At 43.7% G+C, this 24,348-nt stretch overlaps 1 protein-coding gene across 3 annotated transcripts in view; it reads left to right on the top strand.

Annotated features, from left to right (window-relative positions):
• The first annotated feature begins 13,348 nt into the window (after nucleotides 1-13,348).
• The window catches only part of virma (vir like m6A methyltransferase associated), a 166,271-nt gene continuing 155,271 nt past the window's right edge, over nucleotides 13,349-24,348 (top strand). For all 3 annotated transcript variants that reach the window (XM_070894144.1, XM_070894154.1, XM_070894137.1), the window contains exon 1: nucleotides 13,349-13,427. In XM_070894144.1, the coding sequence (XP_070750245.1) occupies nucleotides 13,368-13,427 (60 nt within the window). In that variant the 5' untranslated portion in view covers nucleotides 13,349-13,367. The remainder of the gene's footprint in view (nucleotides 13,428-24,348) is intronic.

Raw genomic sequence — 24,348 nt, 5'->3', positions numbered from 1 at the left:
CATAACTGTTAACTAAGGTTGAAGCCCATAGAATTGAAGGCAAACTATTGATCTAGTCAGGAAATTGGCTGAGTGGCAGGAGAGAGTGGCGGAACAGGCTCGAGGGGCGAAATAGAAACATAGAAACATAAAAAATAGGAGTAGGCCATTTGGCCCTTTGAGCCTGAACCACGATTCAATAAGATCATGGCTGATCATTCACCTCAGTACCCCTTTCCTGCTTTCTCTCCATACCCCTTGATCCCTTTAGCTGTAAGGGCCATATCTAACTCCCTTTTGAATATATCTAATGAACTGGCTTCAACAACTTTCTGCAGCAGAGAATTCCACAGGTTAACAATTGTCTGAGTAAAGAAGTTTCTCCTCATCTCCGACCCCTGGATCTGGACTTCCCCAGGATCGGGAACATTCTTTCTGCCTCTAACCTGTCCAATCCAATCAGAATTTTATATGTTTCTATGAGATCCCTTCTCATTTCTTAAACTCCAGTGAATAAAGACCCAGTTGATCCAATCTCTCCTCATATGTCAGTCCTGCCATCCTGGGCATCAGTCTGGTGAACCTTTGCTGCACTACCTCAATAGCAAGAACGTCCTTCCTCAGATTAGACGACCAAAACTGAACACAATATTCCAGGTGAGGCCTCACCAAGGCCTTGTACAAATGCAGTAAGACATCCCTGCTCCTATACACAAATCCCCTAGCTATGAAGGCTAACATACCATTTTCCTTCTTCACCGCCTGCTGTACCTGCATGCCAACTTTCATGACTGATGTACCATGACACCCAGGTCTCGTTGCACCTCCCCTTTTCCTAATCTGACACCATTCAGATAATATTCTGCCTTCCTGTTTTTGCCACCAAAGTGGATAACCTCACATTTATCCACATTATATTGCATCTGCCATGCATTTGCCCACTCATCTAACCTGTCTAAGTCACCCTGCAGCCTCTTAGCATCCTCCTAACAGCTCACACCGCCACCCAGCTTAGTGTCATCTGCAAACTTGGAGATATTACATTCAATTCCTTCATCTAAATTATTGATGTATATTGTAAGTAGCTGTGGTCCCAGCACTGAACCCTGCGGCACCCCACTAGTCACTGTCTGCCATTCTGAAAAGGACCCGTTTATCCCGACTCTCTGCTTTCTGTCTGCCAACCAGTTCTCTATCCACATCAATACATTACCAATACTATGTGCTTTAATTTTTCACACTAATCTCTTGTGTGGGACCTTGTCAAGAGCCTTTTGAAAGTCCAAATACACCACATCCACTGGTTCTCCCTTGTCCACTCTACTATTTACATCCTCAAAAAATTCTAGATTTGTCAAGCATGATTTCGCTTTCATAAATCCATGCTGACTTGGACCGATCCTGGCACTACTTTCCAAATGCGCTGCTTTTCATCTTTAATAATTAATTCCAACATTTTCCACACTACCGATGTCAGGCTAACCGGTCTATAATTCCCCGTTTTCTCTCTCCCTCCTTTTTTAAAAAGTGGTGTTACATTAGCTACCCTCCAGTATATAGGAACTGATCCAGAGTCGATAGACTGTTGGAAAATGATAATCAATGCATCCACTATTTCTAGGGCCACTTCCTTAAGTACTCTGGGATGCAGGCTATCAGGCCCTGGGATTTATTGGCCTTCAATCCCATCAATTTCCCCAACACAATTTCTTGACTAATAAGGATTTCCTTCAGTTCCTCCTTCTCGCTAGACCCTCGGTCCCCTAGTATTTCCGGAAGGTTATTTGTGTCTTCCTTCGTGAAGACAGAACCAAAGTATTTGTTCAATTGGTCTGCCATTTCTTTGTTCCCCATTATAAATTCACCTGATTCTGACTGCAAGGTTTCTACGTTTGTCTTCACTAATTTATTTCTCTTCACATATCTATAGAAGCTTTTGCAGTCAGTTTTTATGTTTTCAGCAAGCTTCCTCTTATACTCTATTTTCCCCCTCCTAATAAAACGCTTTGTGCTCCTCTGCTGAATTACAAAATTCTCCCAGTCCTCAGGTTTACTGCTTTTTCTGGCCAATTTATATGCCTCTTCCTTGGATTTAACACTATCCCTAATTTCCCTTGTTAGCCACGGTTGAGCCACCTTCCCCATTTTATTTTTACTCCAGACAGGGATGTACAATTGTTGAAGTTCATTCATGTGATCTTTAAACGTCTGCCATTGCCTATCCACCGTCAACCCTTTAAGTATCATTCGCCAGTCTATTCTAGCCAATTCATATCTCATACCATCGAAGTTCCCTTTCCTTAAGTTCAGGACCTTAGTCTCTGAATTAACTATGTCACTCTCCATCTTAAGAAAGAATTCTACCATATTATGGTCACTCTTTCCCAAGGGGCCTCGCACAACAAGATTGCTAATTAGTCCTTTCTCATTACACATCACTCAGTCTTGGATGGCCAGCCCTCCAGTTGGTTCCTCGACATATTGGTCTAGAAAACCATCCCAAATACACTCTAGGAAATCCTCCTCCACCATATTGCTATCAGTTTGGTTAGCCCAGTCTATATGTAGATTAAAGTCGCCCATTATAACTGCTGTACCTTTATTGCACGCATCCCTAATTTCTTGTTTGATGCCATCCCCAACCTCACTACTACTGTTTGGTGGTCTGTACACAACTCCTACTAGCGTTTTCTGCTCTTTGGTATTCCGCAGCTCTACCCATACAGATTCCACATCATCCAAGCTACTGTCCTTCCTTACTATTGCGTTAATTCCCTCTTTAACTAGCAACGCTACCCCATCTCCTTTTCCTATCTGTCTACCCTTCCTGAATGTTGAGTTCCCAGCCTTGGTCACCCTGGAGCCATGTCTCCGTAATACCAATTATATCATATTCGTTAATAGCTGCCTGCGCAGTTAATTCATCCACCTTATCATGAATACTCCTTGCATTGAGGCACAGAGCCTTCAGGCTTGTCTTTTTAACATACTTTGTCCCTTTAGAATTTTGCTGTAATGTGGCCCTTTTTGATTTTTGCCTTGGGTTTCTCTGCCCTCCACCTTTACTTTTCTTCTTTCTATCTTTTGCTTCTGCCCCCATTTTACTTCCCTCTATCTCCCAGCATAGGTTCCCATCCCCCTGCCATATTAGTTTAACCCCTCCCCAACAGCACTAGCAAACACTCCCCCTAGGACATTGGTTCCGGTCCTGCCCAGGTGCAGACCATCCAGTTTGTACTGGTCCCACCTGCCCCAGAACCGGTTCCAATGTTCCAGGAATTTTAATCCCTCCCTCCTGCACCACTTCTGAAGCCACGTATTCATCTTAACTATCCTGCTATTTCTACTCTGACTAGGATGTGGCACTAGCAGCAATCCTGAGATTACTACCTTTGAGGTCTTACTTTTTAATTTAACTCCTAGCTCCCTAAATTCAGCTTGTAGGACCTCATTCCGTTTTTTACCTATATCGTTGGTACCTATATGCAGCACGACAACTGGCTGTTCACTCTCTCCCTCCAGAATGCCTTGCAGCCGCTCCGAGACATCCTTGACCCTTGCACCAGGGAGGCAACATACCATTCTGGAGTCTCGGTTGCGACCACAGAAACGCCTATCTATTCCTCTTGCAATAGAATCCCCGACCACTATAGCTCTCCCATTCTTTTTCCTGCCCTCCTGTGCAGCAGAACCAGCCCTGGCGCCATGAACTTGGCTGCTGCTGCCTTCCCCTGATGATCCATCTCCCCCAACAGTACCCAAAATGGCCTACTCCTGTCCCTATGTTCCTATAAATGTGAGATTATTGAAAATTGAAGGAGCCTATTTGGTCCATTGTGTCTTCGTCCCACTCTACTCTTCTACTCCCATAGCACTGCAAATTTCTCAAGTATATAATCCAATTCCCTTTTGAAAGTTACATGTGGAAGCTTTACTACAGAAAAACAAATGCAATACATTCCCATAAATTATAAGCTTGACTGTAAGTCCAAATTTTATGGAGGCACAAACCATACTTGATTGCATTGGATGGAGAACAGTCACGTGGCATTTTATTTAGAATGTCACTCAAATGATACAATTTCCATTTTGCAATGCAATAATGTGCTCCAATATCAGATGCGTTACTGCATTGCAATGTGTGACAAACACTGAGAAAGGGAGCTTGCAAACAATTTTGCAGAAAACAGAATGGTTTCCAATGTTCTAAGGGGAGTGTTTACTAGTGCTGTTGGGGAGGGGTTAAACTAATATGGCAGGGGAATGGGAACCTATGCAGGGAGACAGAGGGAAGTAGAATGGGGGCAGAAGCAAAAGATAGAGACAAGAAAAGTAAAAGTGGCAGGCAGAGCAACCCAAGGCAAAAAGCAAAAAGGGCCACATTATAACAAAATTCTAAAGGAGCAAAGTCATTAAAAAGACAAGCCTGAAGGCTCTGTGCCTCGATGCGAGGAGTATTCAGAAGAAGGTGGACGAATTAACTGTGCAGATAGCAGTTAACGGATATGATGTAATTGGCATCATGGAGACATGGCTCCAGGGTGACCAAGGCTGGGAACTCAACATCCAGGGGTATTCAACATTTAGGAAGGATAGGCAAAAAGGAAAAGGAGGTGGGTGGCGTTGCTGGTTAAAGAGGAAATTAATGCAATAGTAAGGAAGGACAGTAGCTTGGATGATGTGGAATCTGTATGGGTGGAGCTACGGAATACCAAGGGGCAGAAAACGCCAGTGGGAGTTGTGTACAGACCACCAAACAGTAGTAATGAGAATGGGGACAGCTAAACAAGAAATTAGGAATGCTTACAATAAAGGTACAGCAGTTATCATGGGCGACTTTAATCCATATATTGACTGGGCTAACCAAACTGGTAGCAATGCAGTGGAGGAGGATTTCCTGGAGTGTATAAGGGATGGTTTTCTCGACCAATATGTCGAGGAACCAACTGGAGGGTTGGCCATCCTAGACTGAGTGATGTGTACTGAGAAATGACTAATTAACAATCTTGTTGTGCGAGGCCCCTTGGGGAAGAGTGACCATAATATGGTAGAATTTTTTATTAAGATGGAGAGTGACACAGTTAATTCAGAGACTAGGGTCCTGAACTTGGGGAACGGTAACTTCGATGGTATGAGACGTGAATTGGCTAGAATAGACGGGCGAGTGACACTTAAAGAGTTGACGGTGGATGGGCAATGGCAAACATTTAAAGATCACATGGATGAACTTCAACAATTGTACATCCCTGTCTGGAGTAAAAATAAAACGGGGAAGGTGGCTCAACCGCAGCTAACAAAGGAAATTAAGGATAGCGTTAAATCCAAGGAAGAGGCATATAAATTGGCCAGAAAAAGCAGCAAACCTGAGGACTGGGAGAATTTTGTAATACAGCAGAGGAGGACAAAGGGTTTAATTAGGAGGGGAAAATAGAGTATGAGAGGAAGCTTGCTGGGAACATAAAATCTGACTGCAAAAGCTTCTATAGATATGTGAAGAGAAAAAGATTAGTGAAAACAAACATAGGTCCCTTGCAGTCAGATTCAGGTGAATTTATAATGGGGAACAAAGAAATGGCGGACCAGTTAAACAAATACTTTGGTCTGTCTTCATGAAGGAAGACACAAATAACCTTCCGGAAATACTAGGGGACCGAGGGTCTAGTGAGAAGAGGGAACTGAAGTATATACTTATAAAGCGGGAAATTGTGTTCGGGAAATTGATGGGATTGAAGGCCGATAAATCCCCGGGGCCTGATAGTCTGCATCCCAGAATACTTAAGGAAGTGGCCATAGAAATAGTGAATGCATTGGTGATCATTTTCCAACAGTCTATCGACTCTGGATCAGTTCCTATGGACTGGGATGTAGCTAATGTAACACCGCTGTTTAAAAAAGGAAGGAGAGAGAAAACGAGTAATTATAGCTTGGCATCAGTGGTGGGGAAAATGTTGGAATCAATTATTAAAGATGAAATAACAGCGCATTTGGAAAGCAGTGACAGGATCGGTCCAAGTCAGCATGGATTTATGAAAGGGAAGTCGTGCTTAACAAATCTTCTGGAATTTTTTGAGGATGTAACTAGTAGCGTGGACAAGGGAGAACCAGTGGATGTGGTGTATTTGGACTTTCAAAAGGCTTGTGACAAGATCCCACACAAGAGATTGGTGTGCAAAATCAAAGCACATGGTATTGGGGGGTAATGTACTGACGTGGATAGAGAACTGGTTGGCAGACAGGAAACAGAGAGTCGGGATAAACCAGTCCTTTTCAGAATGGCAGGCAGTGACTAGTGGAGTGCCGCAGGGACCCCAGCTCTTTACAATATATATTAATGATTTAGACGAAGGAATTGAGTAATATCTCCAAGTTTGCAGATGACACTAAACTGGGTGGCGGTGTGAGCTGTGAGGGGGACGCTCGGAGGCTGCAGGGTGACTTGAACAGGTTAGGTGAGTGGGCAAATGCATGGCAGATGCAGTATAATGTGGATAAATGTGAGGTTATCCACTTTGTGTTCAGTTTTGGTCTCCTAATCTGAGGAAGGAAGTTCTTGCTGTTGAGGGAGTGCAGCGAAGGTTCACCAGATTGATTCCGGGATGGTGGGACTGACATATGAGGAGAGACTGGATCAACTGGGCCTTTACACACTGGAGTTTAGAAGGATGAAAGGGGATCTCATTGAAACTTATAAGATTCTGACGGGACTGGACAGGTTAGATGCGGGAAGAATGTTCCCGGTGATGGGGAAGTCCAGAACAAGGGGACACAGTCTTGGGATAAGGGGTAGGCCTTTTAGGACTGAGATGAGGAGAAATTTCTTCACTCAAGAGAGTTGTTAACCTGTGGAATTCCCTACCGCAGAGAGTTGTTGATACCAGTTCATTGGATATATTCAAGAAGGAGTTAGATATGGCCCTTACGGCTAAAGGGATCAAGGGGTATGGAGAGAAAGCAGGAAAGGGGTACTGAGGGAATGATCAGCTGTGATCTTATTGAATGGTGGTGCAAACTCGAAAGGCCGAATGGCCTACTCCTGCACCTATTTTCTATGTTTCTATGGTTCCTTTTTGTGAAAGATTAATTTCTTTCCCCCCATGTAAAAATTACTGGACTAGAATACCATAAAAATATTATCAGGGAGCACCCTGGCAAGCTCCTAGTGGTACAGACCAACCTTGCAAACATGAACTTATAAACAAACGGAAGCTAGAACCTGCTAGCTACTCACCCACTGGGCAACAACATTTCAAGATAAATACAAAGGGAGGGAGCCATGTCAGACACAAGCAAAGGGCCTTTAAAGTGGTACTTGGAGCCTCTTCAGAGGAAACAAGAGCTGCTTGAAAGGGAATTTATGATATAACATGCTGTGAGGACTAAAGGGTCATGAAGGACATTAATCAGGATCAGTGGGTTGTAGTCATCTACAATAGTGCACAATTGCACAAAACATTATCCTAAATTATTTTTCCATTGGATCATTTATGATCAAGAGTCTCTTGGGTTAATGAAAATGACTGTCAAGTCTGTTTTTCTCTAATAAACCCACGAGGGTATCTTCGGAGTCTAAATAACATTACACTAAGTTGCCATCTGATCCAACAGGAGGTTAAAAAAACAAATGGAGTGTGCTGCACAGATGGAAGTTCTCAATGAGTTAGTTCAATTGAATGAAATAGACTCCACACTGTGCCACCTGGCCAATGGTGGGGCAGCGGTATGGATGGCATCCACACTGAATTCCTAAAGCTGCTGGAAGTGAGAAGGGGAATGAAAATGATCTTGTAAACAGTGCATGGAGCCACTGATTCACCTTGGATCTTCCCTTCTGAGGCTGGTGAATAGGGTTCTGCTGGATGCATTTTACTCAGTATTCCAGAGCACAGTTATTTTGGACTCAATTTTCCCCAGTTATTTGCGTCGTTTTTTTGGCGCGCGCCACTTTTGGCCTAAATTTTAAAAATCTAAGTTGCCACAAAGATTGTGTGCCAGTATAATTCAGATAGTTACGATTTTTATAGTTTAGTTTTTTTTTTACCTTACTGGGGTCGAAACCTGTCACCCGTGCCAATTCTGGCTATTTAAGCAAGTTTGGTCAGCTCCGATTTACTTCAATTATTCTGAGGGCAGTTAAGAAAATCGGCACAGGTAAGAAAATCAGCGCAGCAGATACACTTCCAGGGCCTGGACAGCAGCAGCAGAGAGGGGAAAGAGGAGAGAAGGCCTTTTGGCCAGCGTTTCGGAGCGGGTACCGGGAGGAAGGAGCCCCTTCGGCCTGGGATAGTAACGGATCCTGGCACCGGGAGACCTTTCGGCCTGGAATAGTAGAAGCTACTGGCACCGGGAGGCCCTTTGGCCTGGGATAGTAACGGTACCGGGACCGGTAGGCCCTTCGGCCTGGGTTAGTAGTAGGTACCGGGAGGGAGGCCCATCGGCCAGGGATAGTACCGGTATTGGTGGGAGGAGATAGACTATTGTCATAAGCACTTTAATAATTTAATGGTGTAAGTTTGCTGCAATGTGTAACGTGCTTGTGCAGGTTGTTGTGAACTGGCTGTTGTATGTTTCACTTTCCAGCCTCAGTCTGCAGTGTGTCCCTGGTTACCGTGGCAACCCGATCTTTTTGCGCAGATCTTAGGCTCCACCCCTAAAGCTAAAGGAAAGCTAGGCGGTGCCAAAATGAACAATTCAAACAGGAAAACTTGCATGATTTTTTTGGGCGTAATTGGGCCCCCAAAAAATGGGCATAACTCTTCAAGTACGCCAAAAAACAGCTTTGGGGAAAATTGAGCCAAAGTATCTGTCCACAAGAAGGGGAATCATAGTGAGCCCAAAAACTACAAAGGGCAATTTGGATTCCACTCTTGTTAGAAATGTGCAGTTCAGACTGTGAACAGAAAGCAAAATACTGTAGCTGCTAAAAATCTGAAAAAATATATACTTTCAAAAGGCGTTTGATAAAGTGCCACATATTAAACTTGTTAGCAAAGTTAAAGCCAATGGAATTAAAGGGGCAGTGGCAGCATGGATATGAAATTGGTTAAGATACAGAAAAGATGAGAGTAGTGGTAAACTGTTGTTTTTTTGATTGGAGCGAAATATACAGCGGTGTCTCCTTGGGGTTGATTTGTGTATGTGAACTCTCAGACCAAGTGTCTGCCAATTTCACAAGTCTGTCTCTGTCCTTTTGAGGTCTGCTGCTGTCCTCCTCCAATTTTGTGTCTTCTGCAAACTTTGAAATTGTGCTCCCTATACCCATGTGCTCCATGTCCATATCAAAAAGGGCAGTAGTCCAATGCCAACCCGTGGGAGTCTACAGCACAAAAACAGGCCATTCTGCCCAACTGGTCGATGCCGGTATTTATGCTCCACATAAGCCTCCTCCCACCCCTCTTCATCTATCAGAATATCCTTCTATTCTGTTCTCCCTCATGTGCTTATCTAGCTTGTGCCATTTGCCTCAACTACTCCCTGTAACAGTGTGTTCCACATTCTTACCACCCTTTGGGTAAAGAAGTTTTTCCTGAATTCCCTATTGGATTTATTAATGACTATCTTATATTTATGGCCTCTACTTTACATCTACCCTATCAAACTCTTTCATTATCTTAAAGACCTCTGTCAAGTCACCCCTCAGCCTTCTCTTCTTTAGAGAAATGAGTCCCAGCCTCTTCAGTCTTTCCTGATAGTTGTAACCTCTCAGTTCTGGTATCATCCTTGTGAATATTTTTTGCACCTTCTCCAATGCCTCTATATCCTTTAACATGACTTCCCTGCTTTTCCATTCTATCCCTCTAGAAATGAACCTGTGCTTGTTTTTTTAATGGCCTTATTAACCTATATCACTACTTTTAGTGATTTGTGTATCTATACACCTAGATATCTTTGCTGCTCAATCCCATTTAGACTCTTATTATCCAGGAAGTATATGGCGACCACCTCACACTTATCTATATTGAAATTCATTTCCAATTAAACACCCATTCTGCAAGTTTACTATTGTATTTTGTTGCATTCTTCCTTTGTATTAACTACATCCTCGAATATGGTGTAGTCTGCAAATTTAGAAATTGTCAAGTGCTTATGTGGAATACAGGAGATGGTTAAATGGCAGAAGTGATATAAGCATGAGACAATAGGAAGCATAATGAGAGAAATGAAAGACATATACAAGACATGGATTATGTGTGAAAAGGATGGGGCTAGGCAGGTGAAAGGGAAAGCATGAAAAACTGGCAATGTGGTCCAATATTGGTGAGGCCACACCTAGAATACTACATGCAGTTTTGGTTGCCATATTTACGAAAGGATATACTTGCTTTGGAGGCAGTTCAGAGAAGGTTCACTAGGTTGATTTTGGGGATGAGGGGGCTGACTTATGAGGAAAGGTTGAGTAGGTTGGGCCTCTACTCATTGGAATTCAGAAGAATGAGAGGTGATCTTATCGAAACATATAAGATTATGAGGGGGCTTGACAAGGTGGATGCAGAGAGAATGTTTCCACTGATGGGGGAGACTAGAACTAGAGGGCATGATCTTAAAATAAAGGGCCGCCCATTTAAAACAGAGACGAGGAGAAATTTCTTCTCTCAGAGGGTTGTAAATCTGTGGAATTCGCTGCCTCAGAGAGCTGTGGAAGCTGGGACATTGAATAAATTTAAGACAGAAATAAACAGCTTCTTAAACAATAAGGGGTTATGGGGAGCGGGCAGGGAAGTGGAGCAGAATCCATGATCAGATCAGCCGGAGCAGGTTCGAGGGACCGTATGGCCTGCTCCTGTTCCTATTTCTTATGTAGGAGCCTGGTCGAAGAAAAAAGGTCGACATCAAGGATGCAAATTACCGCACCAGCATGATGTTCTGACTCGGGCTTTCCCCATCTCAAGCACCAACCTGCTCTTTCGGATGTGACTTATTCAAGAATACAGAGGGGAAGCCTACTTATGTTGTTTTCATCTATGTTTATGATGAACATAGGAACAGGAATAGGCCATTCGGCCTCTCGAGCTTGTTCCGCCATTCAACTAGATCATGGCTGATCTGTACCTGAACTCCATTTACCCGCCTTGGTTCCATATCCCTTAACTAACGAAAATCTTTTTGAATGGTGCATGCAGCTCTCATGGAGAAACTGGGAGTTATAGGAGTACATGGACACATTTTGGATTTATAGAAAGGAGATTTGAATTTATATAGTGTCTTTCATGACATTCCAAAGAGCTTTACAGCCAATTAAGTACGTTTGAATTGTAGTCACTGTTGTAATGTAGAAAATGTGGCAGCCAATTAGCGCACAACAAGCTCCCACAAACAGCTATGTGATAATGACCAGATAATGTTTTTTAGTGATGTTGAGAGATAAATATTGGCCAAGACACCGGGGATAACTCCCCTGATCTTCTTCGAAATAGTGCCATGGGAACTTTTACACCCACCTGAGAGAGCAGAGAGCTCGGTTTAACGTCTCATCTGTAATGTGTACTTCAGCTTCAAGAAATGAATGAGACACTCACTTAGCCTATCTCTCCCGGAGGAGCAGTTGTCCCATATCACCTTATTTGGCCATGTTGGGCATCACAGCTGAGCCAGTTCCTATCTTTACATGATATCGAAGCATGTGCACTTTGCAGTAGGTGTCAGTGAATAGGAGCAGGAGCCCGACCTAATTTTCCCCCTCACCAGATTTATGTGTCAGTTGTACATGAACCAAAGCTGACACAAAGCTACTGTGCTGCTTCAAAGTGAACTATGACACACAAAGCACCTGTAACAACAGGTTATATGTTGGGGCCATCAATTATGGCCCTGAATTCGCGACCCGCACGCGCCCGTAGGGTCCTACAAGTTCCGGCTTTAGGCATGCGAAGTGCATGCGCCTAAATCCGGACTTGCGATCAGTCAAGAATCCTCTTAACAGATCGCACGCACGCAAAGGGCTTCCACAGGCAGAGAGTTGGGCTTTTGCCCAACTTCTGTCGTTGAAATTCTTGCAATTGATAAAAGCAGGCGTAAGACCGGCTTTTATCACTGTAAAACTTTTAAAGGACAGAAAAAGATTTTTTCACCAATTTAAACATTTTAAATCCTATTAAATTAGGTAAGATTAGTTTTAGACCCTTTAAAATGTTTTTAAAAATTAATTAAATTGTTGTTTTTTAAATGAATTAAATTAATTCCATTTTGATTAATTTTAAATGTGATGTTTAAAAAAATATATATTTTAAGTACGTGTGTTTTTGGGGTATTCCCATTCATACTTATGGTGAGTTCCTTCCATACGGAACTCACCATAAGTGTGAATGGGGAGCCCCCTGCTTTGATTGGCCCACGTGATCCCAGGAACGCGTACGAAGTGCTTATGTGTCTGGTAAAGTGCAACATCCCCAATGACACCTGGGAGTCCCTGGCCAAAGACCGCCCTAAGTGGAGGAAGTGCATCCAGGAGGGCGCTGAGCACCTCGAGTCTCATCGCCGAGAGCATGCAGAAACCAAGGGCAGGTAGTGGAGTGTGCGGCAAACCTGTCCCATCCACCCTTTCCCTCAACGACTATCTGTCCCACCTGTGACAGGGACTGTGGTTCTCGTATTGGACTGTTCAGCCACCTAAGGACTTTTCGAGTGGAAGCAAGTCTTCCTCGATTATGAGGGACTGCCTATGATGATGATGACGTGGGTCTCTACACAGACCTTCATGTAGAGACCCAGGATCACAAGTCTCCGTACCTCCGGGACCATTAGGTAAATTCGTAGAAATTTTTCAGGTCGTGGGCTCCGACCACAATTACTGGGCCATTGTGTTGGATGGTATTCCAAGGGTGGACATGTATTGCTTATTCTGGACATTTTTGAAAGCAATGCAAATTCCTTTTCACAGATGATACTGTATTGTTGGCAGACCATCTGGAGATTTAGTCCTCCCTACCCGCCATCTTGAACAATGTGGGATATGGTGGAGAATGCCCTCAAATGAGGCATCATGGCTTTGAAGGGACCAAAAATATATTTATCAGAGATACAGAGGCCATTTGTTCCAACTTTTGACATAAAAGGTTCCGGAGAGCCCCAGTGGATGCCAACTTCAGGCTGGGCACCTTTCGGGACGGCGCTGAGATGGGGTAAGTAAAGGGCCTTTGGTCTCTTTTTTCCACGACAACAAAGCCCTGTTTGAAAGTTGTAACCTCACGCAGATAACAAGAAGCGTCCCATTAACAGAGCCTTCGGTTGAAAAACGTTGGTCCCTGAAGATTATGACGGCACCTCCATGAGTTTGACGGGACGAAATCACCATACTCACTGCCGACCCGGCCACCTGCGCCAGCCTCTCCGAGCATGCGCCGTGCACACACGGAGCTGCGCGGGAGCAGCCGGAAGTGACGCGCCGAGAAGTCATGGCGGACGCAGCGGCAGAGCTGCTGTTTTTAGACACGTTCAAACATCCGAACGCCGAGGTAAGGCCCGACACCCGCAGCTCTGAGTCACTTACTAGGACCAGCTTCGACTGTCACGCCTGCGTGGGGTCTTCTGTCGCAGCTGCCATCATAATAGCGTCCCGGGTCCTGCAGCCCAAGCGCAGCCTGGGCTGGGCCTTGAATAGTGGAGGGACTGAGATCGGGCACGGGCTGGGGCCGCAAACCGACTGCAGCGCTCTCCTCTTTCCCGCCCCCCGCCGGGGTCCGAGCCAGGATGAGAGCCGCACAGCAGGTGCTGCAGCTCCCGCGTGCTGGTGTCTCTCTTATCCCCGGGGCCTGTTTATGTTTTGTTTCTGGTGAAATGATGGTCACCGCCCCCATACTTCCCGTTCAAACCAGAAGCAAGTTCAAGAGCCGATCTCAGGATCTTGAGACCGAATTTTTCGCGTAGTTTCATTTGATCTGAGGAAACTGCTAGCTGTTTCTGCGCAAGGGGATATCGAATGATGAAAAAGAAAGACTTGCATTTATATAGTGCCTTTCACGACCACTGGCCGTCTCAAAGCGCTTCATTGGCTGTAAAGCTACAGTACTTCATTGGCTGTAAAGCGCTTTGAGACGTTTGGTGGACGTGAAAGGCATTATATAAATGCAAGTCTTTCTTTACAGCCAATGAATATACAATGTAGTCACTATTATAATGTGGGAAACGCGGCAGCCAATTTGCGCACAAGGAACTCTCAAACAGCAATGTGATAATGACCAGATAAACACTTGTGTTGATTGATCAGGGATAAATATTGGTCATGAACATGAGTGACACGTCCGTTGCAGCTGCGTTTTTTGACGGTGATATCAAAATAAGCGACATTTTAAGCTAGCTTAGCTGATCTATTTGCATTCTGCAGCAGTTAAACTTTACTAACTCAGGCGCAAAGGGCAAGACTGGAAAATTGAAGGAGACTGCCTTTAGATCAGGAGTGCTTCTGGTTATAATTGCCTCAGAAGTTTTGTAACTGAGTGGTCTGTAGGTGGCAGATTAGGAAAAGGGGAGGTGCAATGAGACCTGGGTGTCATGGTTCATCAGTCATTGAAAGTTGGCATGCAGGTGCAGCAGGTGGTGAAGAAGGCAAATGGTATGTTGGCCTTCATAGCTAGGAGATTTGAGTATAGGAGCAGGGAGGTCTTACTGCAGTTGTACAGGGCCTTGGTGAGGCCTCACCTGGAATATTGTGTTCAGTTTTGGTCTCCTAATCTGAGGAAGGATGTTCTTGCTATTGAGGGAGTGCAGCGAAGGTTCACCAGACTGATTCCAGGGATGGCTGGACTGACATATGAGGAGAGACTGGATCAACTAGGCATTTATACACTAGAGTTTAGAAGGATGAGAGGGGATCTCATAGAAACGTGTAAGATTCTGACAGGACTGGACAGGTTAGATGCGGGAAGAATGTTCCCGATGTTGGGGAAGTCCAGAACCAGGGGACACAGTCTTAAGATTTAGGACTGAGATGAGGAGAAACTTCTTCACTGAGAGCTGTTAACCTGTGGAATTCCCTGCCGCAGAGAGTTGTTGATGCCAGTCAATGCCAGATATATTGAAGAGGGAGTTAGATATGGCCCTTACGGCTAAAGGGACCAAGGGGTATGGAGAGAAAGCAGGAAAGGGGTACTGAGGGAATGATCAGCCATGATCTTATTGAATGGTAGTGCAGGCTCGAAGGGCCGAATGGCCTACTCCATCTATTTTCTATGTTTCTATGCCTATATTTGCTATGTTTAAAAATAGATGTTTGGTTTGTTTTCATAGTTGCATTATGGCTGATACAGAATTTGTCTAGCAACTTTTACAGGATAACAAAGGTCATGAAATTATGCTGTGGGAAGATTAATGCATGGTGCTTAATATATCTGCATGGAATTCCTTTTTATATTAAAATAAATGAATAAATTATCCTGTTGATGTACTGGACAACCTACTAAAATTTGTACCCCACACACTCCCAGTGTAATTTCAAAGATATATGTTACAAGCCTCCAATACATCAGTGGGGTACAATGGGGTTACAAAGAGTAGGAGTGAAACTTGCCATTGTCTTGATCCTAAATGATAATTAAAAATAATTTATTATTTATTGTTCTATACAGTGGTGTCTCACAAATTTCAGCACGTTTAAAAATTGTATGTGGCAGAAATAGTGTACAGCAACAAATGACAGACTTTCATAATCAAATCACATGATTTTAACTGAAGTTAAATTGTATTAACAAGGCTTGATTTGTGGTGAAAATTGGGTTTCATTTCCTGCATAATATAGAAGAATAAAATGATGAGTTGTAAAGTTATTCAGCAGAGGGTTGTAATAATGTGAAGCGCAACTGCCCAGGTGTAATTTGGTAATAGCTGTTAACTTATCTAAATTATCTTTATTTTTATATCAAATTTTCTTGCTGAAGGTGCTGATTTAAATTGGAGCTTGGGTCCTGGTAGTTATTTAGAACCTTGTCCAAGTGGCTGGTCTATGTGTGAGCCCAGACAAGAGAGTGCCATCTGTTTGTCATTGGGGAAAATGCTGTCGTCCATTATTAAGGAAACAGGACATTTGGAAAATCATGTTTGACAAATTTGCTGGAGTTCTTTGAGGATGTAACGAGTAGGATGGATAAGGGGGGAACCAGTGGATGTGGTGTATTTGGATTTTGAGAAGGCATTCAATAAGGTGCCACATAAAAGGTTACTGCATAAAATAAAAGTTCATGGGGTTGGGGATAATATATTAGCATGGATAAAGGATTGACTGTTTTCTGCTAGTGTCGGGATAAATGGGTCATTTTCCGGTTGGCAAACAGTAACGAATGGGATGCTTCAGGGATCAGTGCTGGGGCCTCAACTATTTATAATCTATATTAATGACTTGGATGAAAGGACCAAGTGTAATGTAGCCAAGTTTGCTGATACAAAGATGGGTGGGAGAGCAAACTGTGAGGACACACGAAATCTGCAAAGGGATATAGACAGGCTAAGTGAGTGGGCAAAAATTTGGCAGATGGAGTATAATGTAAGGTTATCCACTTTGGCAGAAATAATAGAAAAGCAAATTATAATTTAAAGGGAGAAAAATTGCTAAGTGGTGCAGTACAGCGGGACATTGTGGTCCTTGTGCATGAAACAAAAAGTTAGTGTGCAGCAGCAAGTAATCAGGAAGGCAAATGGAATGTTGGCCTTTATTGCAAGGGGATAGAGTATAAACGCAGATAAGTCCTGCTACAACTGTACAGGGTATTGGTGAGGCCACACCTAGAGTACTGCTTGCAATTTTGGTCTCTATATTTAAGGAAGGATATACTTGCATTGGAGGCTGTTCAGAGAAGGTTCACTAGGTTGATTTTGGAGATGAGGGGGTTGACTTATGAGGATAGGTTGAGTAGGTTGGACCTATACTCATTGGAGTTCAGAAGAATAAGAGGTGATCTTATCGAAACATATAAGATAATGAGGGGGCTTGACAAGGTGGATGCAGAGAGGATATTTCCACTCATGGGAAACTAAAACTAGGGAGCATAGTCTCGGAATAAAGGGCTGCCCATTTAAAACTGAGATGAGGAATTTCTTAGGGTTGTAAATCTGTGAAATTCTCTGCCCCAGAGAGCTGTGGAGGCTGCGACATTGAATATATTTAAGGCGGAGATGGACAGATTTTTGAGCGATTAAGGGAATGAAGGGTTATGGGGAGCGGGCAGGGAAGTGGAGCTGAGTCCATGATCAGATCAGCCATGAGCTTATTAAATGCCAGAGCAGGCTCGAGGGGTCAAATGGACTACTCCTGCTCCAATTTCTTATGTGCTTGGTGAGCGGATATTAGAATTGAGCCTGATCCGAACCTTATCTCACACACATACTTTAAAGCAGGGGTTTCGAAGATGGCAGAAAGGAAATCCTGGCTGAATTTTGGGCTCCTAGCCGAAGGATGCTGAAGCAAATTATGCTTAGGCTGAAAGTTTTGGCTGTGATTGGTTAATTTATCACAAGGCAGTGTTTGAACTTGAGACCTTCTTGGACTGGATCAATACCATAGTTCCCAGTGCTCTGAGTCTTTGGGAAACTTGGATCTTTTTTCCCAATACGCATATGGATTCTTGATCTCTTAAAAACTAATTTGTTGCTCTTGAAGGCTGAGGTATAGGTTTTGATATTCCCCTGTACTTAACACTCACTGTAGAGTCTGTTCACCGCATTGCTCCCAGCAGCTGGAGATGAATCTTCAATTCCTGGAGAGTCCAGAAAAACCTAGAGGATTGACAGTCTTATACTAACCCCTTTCTTCCACCCCTAACGGTGTATACGATGATGCCTGTTGTCTGATAAACGATCCCGCTATCCCTTCTAGGCCATAAATAAGGTTAACTTAATTAAACTACACTGATTTAAATATTCGAACATAAGAACACAAGAAATAGAAGCAGGAGTAGGCCATTTCTCCCCTTGAACCTGCTTCGTCATTTAATAGGATCATGGCTGATCTGATCTGGGGCTTAGCTCCACTTCCTAGCCCACTCCCCATAACCCTTCACTCCCTTATCCAACATTCCATTGATTCTGGATCGGTTCCTATCGAGTGGAGGGTAGCCAATGTAACCCCACTTTTTAAAAAAGGAGGGAGAGAGAAAACGGGGAATTATAGACCGGTCAGCCTGACCTCAGTAGTGGGTAAAGTGATGGAATCAATTATTAAGGATGTCATGTCACCATTTTCCAAATGCGCGGCTATGATAGGTCCAAGTCAGCATGGATTTGTGAAGGGGAAATCATGTTTGACAAATCTTCTGGAATTTTTTGAGGATGTTTCCAGTAAAGTGGACAAAGGAGAACCAGTTGATGTGGTATATTTGGACTTTCAGAAGGCTTTCGACAAGGTCCCACACAAGAGATTAATGTGCAAAGTTAAAGCACATGGGATTGGGGGTAGTGTGCTGACGTGGATTGAGAACTGGTTGTCAGACAGGAAGCAAAGAGTAGGAGTAAATGGGTACTTTTCAGAATGGCAGGCAGTGACTAGTGGGGTACCGCAAGGTTCTGTGCTGGGGCCCCAGCTGTTTACATTGTACATTAATGATTTAGACGAGGGGATTAAATGTAGTATCTCCAAATTTGCGGATGACACTAAGTTGGGTGGCAGTGTGAGCTGCGAGGAGGATGCTATGAGGCTGCAGAGTGACTTGGATAGGTTAGGTGAGTGGGCAAATGCCTGGCAGATGAAGTATAATGTGGATAAATGTGAGGTTATCCACTTTGGTGGTAAAAACAGAGAGACAGACTATTATCTGAATGGTGACAGATTAGGAAAAGGGAAGGTGCAACGAGACCTGGGTGTCATGGTACATCAGTCATTGAAGGTTGGCATGCAGGTACAGCAGGCGGTTAAGAAAGCAAATGGCATGTTGGCCTTCATAGCGAGGGGATTTGAGTACAGGGGCAGGGAGGTGTTGCTACAGTTGTACAGGGCCTTGGTGAAGCCACACCTGGAGTATTGTGTACAGTTTTGGTCTCCTAACTTGAGGAAGGACATTCTTGCTATTGAGGGAGTGCAGCGAAGATTCACCAGACTGATTCCCGGGATGGTGGGACTGACCTATCAAGAAAGACTGGATCAACTGGGCTTGTATTCACTGGAGTTCAGAAGAATGAGAGGGGACCTCATAGAAACGTTTAAAATCCTGACGGGTTTAGACAGGTTAGATGCAGGAAGAATGTTCCCAATGTTGGGGAAGTCCAGAACCAGGGGTCACAGTCGAAGGATAAGGGGTAAGCCATTTAGGACCGAGATGAGGAGAGACTTCTTCACCCAGAGAGTGGTGAACCTGTGGAATTCTCTGCCACAGAAAGTGGTTGGGGCCAATTCACTAAATATATTCAAAAGGGAGTTAGATGAAGTCCTTACTACTCGGGGGATCAAGGGGTTTGGCGAGAAAGCAGGAAGGGGGTACTGAAGTTTCATGTTCAGCCATGAACTCATTGAATGGCCTGCTCCTGCACCTTTTTCTATGTTTCTATGTTTCACTGTCGAGTCTGCAGTGTCTCTCTGCAAGGGGAAGAGAAAATTTGCTGTTTAGCCCTCTATAGTTGAGGTGGGAGGTGGACCAGTGATTTAAGATAACTTCAAAAATAAGGAAAAAGTTAAATATTTCCTCTTGGCTATGTGATTTTTCTGTGGCTGGGCAGAAACTTACTTGGGAATGCACAGTGCTGCTTCACTTACTTCCCGCCCCGCCCCTTTTCCGGTGGCACATCAGCAAACTCTAATATGCAAGCAAATGCAAATTAGGTTAAAATAAGGAGAATGCATCCTCTGCTGCTTTCCCTGATTGATTGCTGGAGCTGTCTGGGTCCCAGTGTTCACAGGTTGGTGAAGAAGAATTGTCAAAGGGCCTGTACTAATGGTCTGAAGATGGCTGTGCACAATCCTGAACAGCAGCACCAAGTATCTTAATCAAATTTACTCATCTTTTCAGGCAGTTTGGTGTCTGCATTCATCCTCCCACTGAACCAGGCCTGAGGCTTGCAGCAAAAAGTAATTCTCCCCCCCCCACATGCCTGCTGGGGGAGATGGGGAGACTAGCTTCCAGTTTGTAAATGACCCCGGCACTGGAAATACGGATGAAGTCAGAGATGGGCACCCATTGGAAGATCCAGACCCATAAGCTATCACATGAAATACCATTAAGTCCCCAGTTTAATACAGTATCCAAAAAATAGAACATTTAAATTGCAGCTCTTTACTTGATTTTGATGATCACTGCTGACTTCACTCACATTGTAGGGGTATAGGCTTTTAATTTACATACAACTAGGGGACATAGTTTAAGAATAAGGGGTCACCTATTTAGAACTGAGATGAGGAGGAATTTCTTCTCTGAGGGTCGTAAATCTGTGAAATTCTCTGCCCCAGAGAGTGTGGAGGCTGGGTCATTGAATATATTTAAGATGGAGATAGACAAATTTTTGAATGATAAGGGAGTGAAGGGTTATGCGGAACGGGCAGGGAAGTGGAGCTGAGCCCAAGATCAGATCAGCCATTGAATGGCGGAGCAGGCTAGAGGAGCCAAATGGCCTACTCCTGCTCCTATTTCTTATGTTCTTATGTCTGTAAGAACCATGTAAATGTAAAACTGCAGTGAATGTAAATTTAAAAAAAAAAGAAATGCACAAAATTTGAAATAAAATCACAATGTGGGAAATCGACTGAGGTGAAGAAAAAAGGCAGGTTCACATTTTGGGTGTAAGACCCTTCCTCAGAACATGGCGTCTTCTCACTTTATTGCAGTGAACGCAAATTATCATTGGAATGCATTCACTCATTTATTGCTAAATAAATGACACAGGCTCTTCGAACTGCCTTCAGACTCCGATTACATCAAGAAAATGCTCTGTCGTAGTCTTATCCTTGAGTATTTGTTTGATAAATGCAGCCCTGTATTTTTTTTTAAAATCTGCAATATGGGGTATGGTAGCATAGTGTTTGTTTTACTGGAGTAATGATCCGGAGACATGAGTTCAAATTCCCTCATGGCAGATGAGGAATTTAAATTCAGTTAATTAAATAAATCGAGAATTAAAAAGCTAGCATTAGTAATGGTGATCATGAAACTGCTGGATTGTTGTTAAAAACCCATCTGGTTCACTAATGTCCTTTGAGAAGGAAATGTGCCGTCCTTACCTGGTCTTACCTATCATCATCGTAGGCAGTCCCTTGAAATCAAGGAAGACTTGCTTCCACTCCAAAAATGAGTTCTTAGGTGACTGAACAGTTCAATACGGGAATTACAGTTTCTGTCACAGATGGGATAGACAGTTGTTGAAGAAAAGGGTGGTTGGGACTGGTTTGCCGCACACTCCTTCTGCTGCCTGCATGTTCTCGGCGATGAGACTCGAGGTGCTCAGCATCCTCCCAGATGCACTTCCTCCACCTAGGGCAGTCTTTGGCTAGGGACTCCCAGGTGTCGGTGGGGATGTTGCACTTTATCAAGGAGACTTTGATGGTGTCCTTGAAATGTTTCCTCTGCCCACCTTGGGCCCGCCTGCCGTGTAGGAGTTCCAAGTAGAGCGCTTGCTCTGGGAGTCTTGTGTCGGGCATGTGAACAGTGTGGTCCGCCCAGCGGAGCTGGTCAAGTGTGGTCAGTGCCTCAATGCTGGGGATGTTGGCCTCGTCAAGTACGCTAATGTTGGTGCATCTGTCCTCCCATGTAAAGGCCACTTACGGCCCAAACACCCAAGGCTCCACCTCGCTGCTGACCAAGAACGATGAGACACTCATCAAGAACACCGAGGCAGTTAGGACACGCTGGAAGGAGCACTTCGAAGATCTCCTTAACCGAGACTCTGCCTTTGACTCGAGTGTCCTCAACTCCATTTGCAGCATGCTACCCGCCACCATCTCAGCAAAACCCCAACCCTGCACGAGCTCCAGCCCCACAGCAATCTGGCTGACTCTTAACTGCCCTCTGTGGTTCAAGGAGGTGGCTCACTACCATCATCTTGAGGGCAATTAGGGATGTGCAATAAATGCCGGCTTTGCCAGTGATGGCCACATCCCATGAACAAATTTAAAAAAAAATTGGCTTGCCATTTGGGACGACTATTTTTCTTATATTTATCACCAAATACTGACTCCTAACAACCAGGAAGGAGGGGACCAAAGTGTTCATATTCTTCCTATGTTGAATCTGTGAGAAATCACAGTTCTAATTGGGAATCCAGCAATTCCATAAGAACAGCAAATTAAAAAAAAAACACAAATATCCTCCATTAGCACCAGCATATCAAGGTCAATATAGTGAACTTCACATGTTAATATTGAGCAGGGATTTTTCAGTTGTGGATGATTAAGTTCATTTGGAAGAAATATTTTCATACAATATGCAATTTTATTGGACTAACTTATGGGCATAATACCTTCTCCTGACCATTGGACAGCACACACACTCTTAATTAGCTTGAGATATGGGTGTTACAGCACAACAGAAGCGGGTGGGGAGAATTTGCAGGGCTGTGGGGAAAGGGCAGGGGAATGGAACTAATTGGATAGCACAGGCATGATAGGCCAAATGCCCTCTTTCTGTGCTGTATCATTCTATGGGCTCGAATTTGGTGAGCATTTCCGCCGGATGTTTCGGCGGTATTCTTCGTTTTCGGCAGAAAACCACCCGGCGGGAATTTCATTGAAGTGTTTTGCCGGTGGTTTCGAAATACCGCTAGGGAGTGGACCGCCGACATGCACCGCCGAAAAAACCCGTAGGTGAGGAGAAAAAAAAACGCCCAGAAGAAACTAGCTGGAGCTCGGCGGTAGGTATGAAACCCTGCAAAAAAAGCTAAGTTAAAGTTTTAAAAAAAAAAATTATTTAGCAGCGATTCAGTGGAAAATGTTTCACGGTTTAAAACATTTTTTGTTTCATTGAAAAATATTTGTTTGTGTTTCTCCCCCTCCCTAGACCCAACTTGCAGCTTCGGCCTAAATTTGATGAGGCTCGCGTTTTCCGCCGAGATTCCGCGTACAATGCCTATTTTTTTTTCTTTCCATTTTTTTGATTATTTTCACGTTGGCCTTAATTTAATAATCAGCGTTTTTTTGGGCGGTATACCGACGGTGGTTTTTGATCAATTTCCAGTCCTATATGTTTTATGGAAAAACATTTGTGGTGTACTTAATGTATATTGTGAGTGCTTGTAGTGCTCTTCAGTTACTTGGTCACTTTCATATTGATCTTCGGCTGCTCGCTGCCATTGGGCCAAACCTCCCTTGGCTGGAATAAAAACAGAGAATGCTGGAAATACTCAGGTCAGGCAAGATCTGTGGAGACAGAAACAGAATTACCATTTCAGGTCGATGATCTATAGTCAGACCTGGTAAAAGTTAGAGATATAACAGGCTTTTATGCAAGGGCACAGGCAGGAAAACAGGAAAGAGGAGGAAAGAACAAAAGAAAAGGCCTGTGACAGGGTGAAAGGCAGGAGAGATTAAGTGGCAGAAGGCATGATGGTACAAAGCAAAGGGAAATAGTAATGGGACAAGTAAAGGAACAAAAGATTGGTCCAGAAGAGGTGTAAATAGGAAAAGGAGTATCATCAACAGCTGCCTTCTGAGGTTATGATCAGAAATTGTTGAACACAATGTTGAGTCCGGAAGGCTGTAAAATGCCTAATAGAAAGACGAGTGCTGTTCCTCAAGCTTACGCTGATCTTTGTTGGAATAGTACAAGAGGCTGGATGGAGGTAAACATGTTGGATTTTATTAGATGATCAGCCAGGAAACCCTGTTTATTGCTTGCCACTGGTCTAACTCTTGTCACGATAAGCGGTGTTTCAGAATGCCTCTCCCAAATTCAACCTGTAATAAAAAGGTATCTTTAAAAAAAATTGTTTTATATTCTGTAGATGCTGTGACCCAATGTATTTTTGTATTGTAACATTCATGTTTTTTATTTATTTGAATTTAAATTCCTGTATCAGTTTCTTGTATACGTGCATTTATTTCATTCCTGCTAACAATTACTTTTAGCTCTAAAGTTCCTATTTTTTGCCAGCACATTCATCAAATCATGTATGACCAATAGCTTTCTTGTGTGGGGTTGGGGGGGGGGGGTGCGGGGAAAGCGGAGAGAGATGAAGAGGAAATAAATGGCATCTTTTTGAGTTAAGGTGGCTTCAGAATGTTGCAATGAAAGCTTAGAACCAAATGAACTCTCTGTGGCAGACTCTGTAATCTTTTATGTCAAGTGGGTCTTCAGTACTCCAGGGTACTGTTGATGGTTGACCAGCTGGGATGGCTCATAATGGAACCTGGGGGGGATAGATCTATCTCTGAGGGCAGAGATTTTTTCCTAATTAGCGCCAGAGAGCATAGTGAGCCCATGTTCTAATACAAAGGGTGACCTGGCTAGACAAACGGCAGTCGCATATCTTTGC

This window comes from Pristiophorus japonicus, chromosome 1 (genome assembly GCF_044704955.1).
Source record: "Pristiophorus japonicus isolate sPriJap1 chromosome 1, sPriJap1.hap1, whole genome shotgun sequence".
NCBI classification, from domain to species: Eukaryota; Metazoa; Chordata; class Chondrichthyes; family Pristiophoridae; genus Pristiophorus; species Pristiophorus japonicus.
This window is presented reverse-complemented; position numbering and strand designations above follow the sequence as displayed.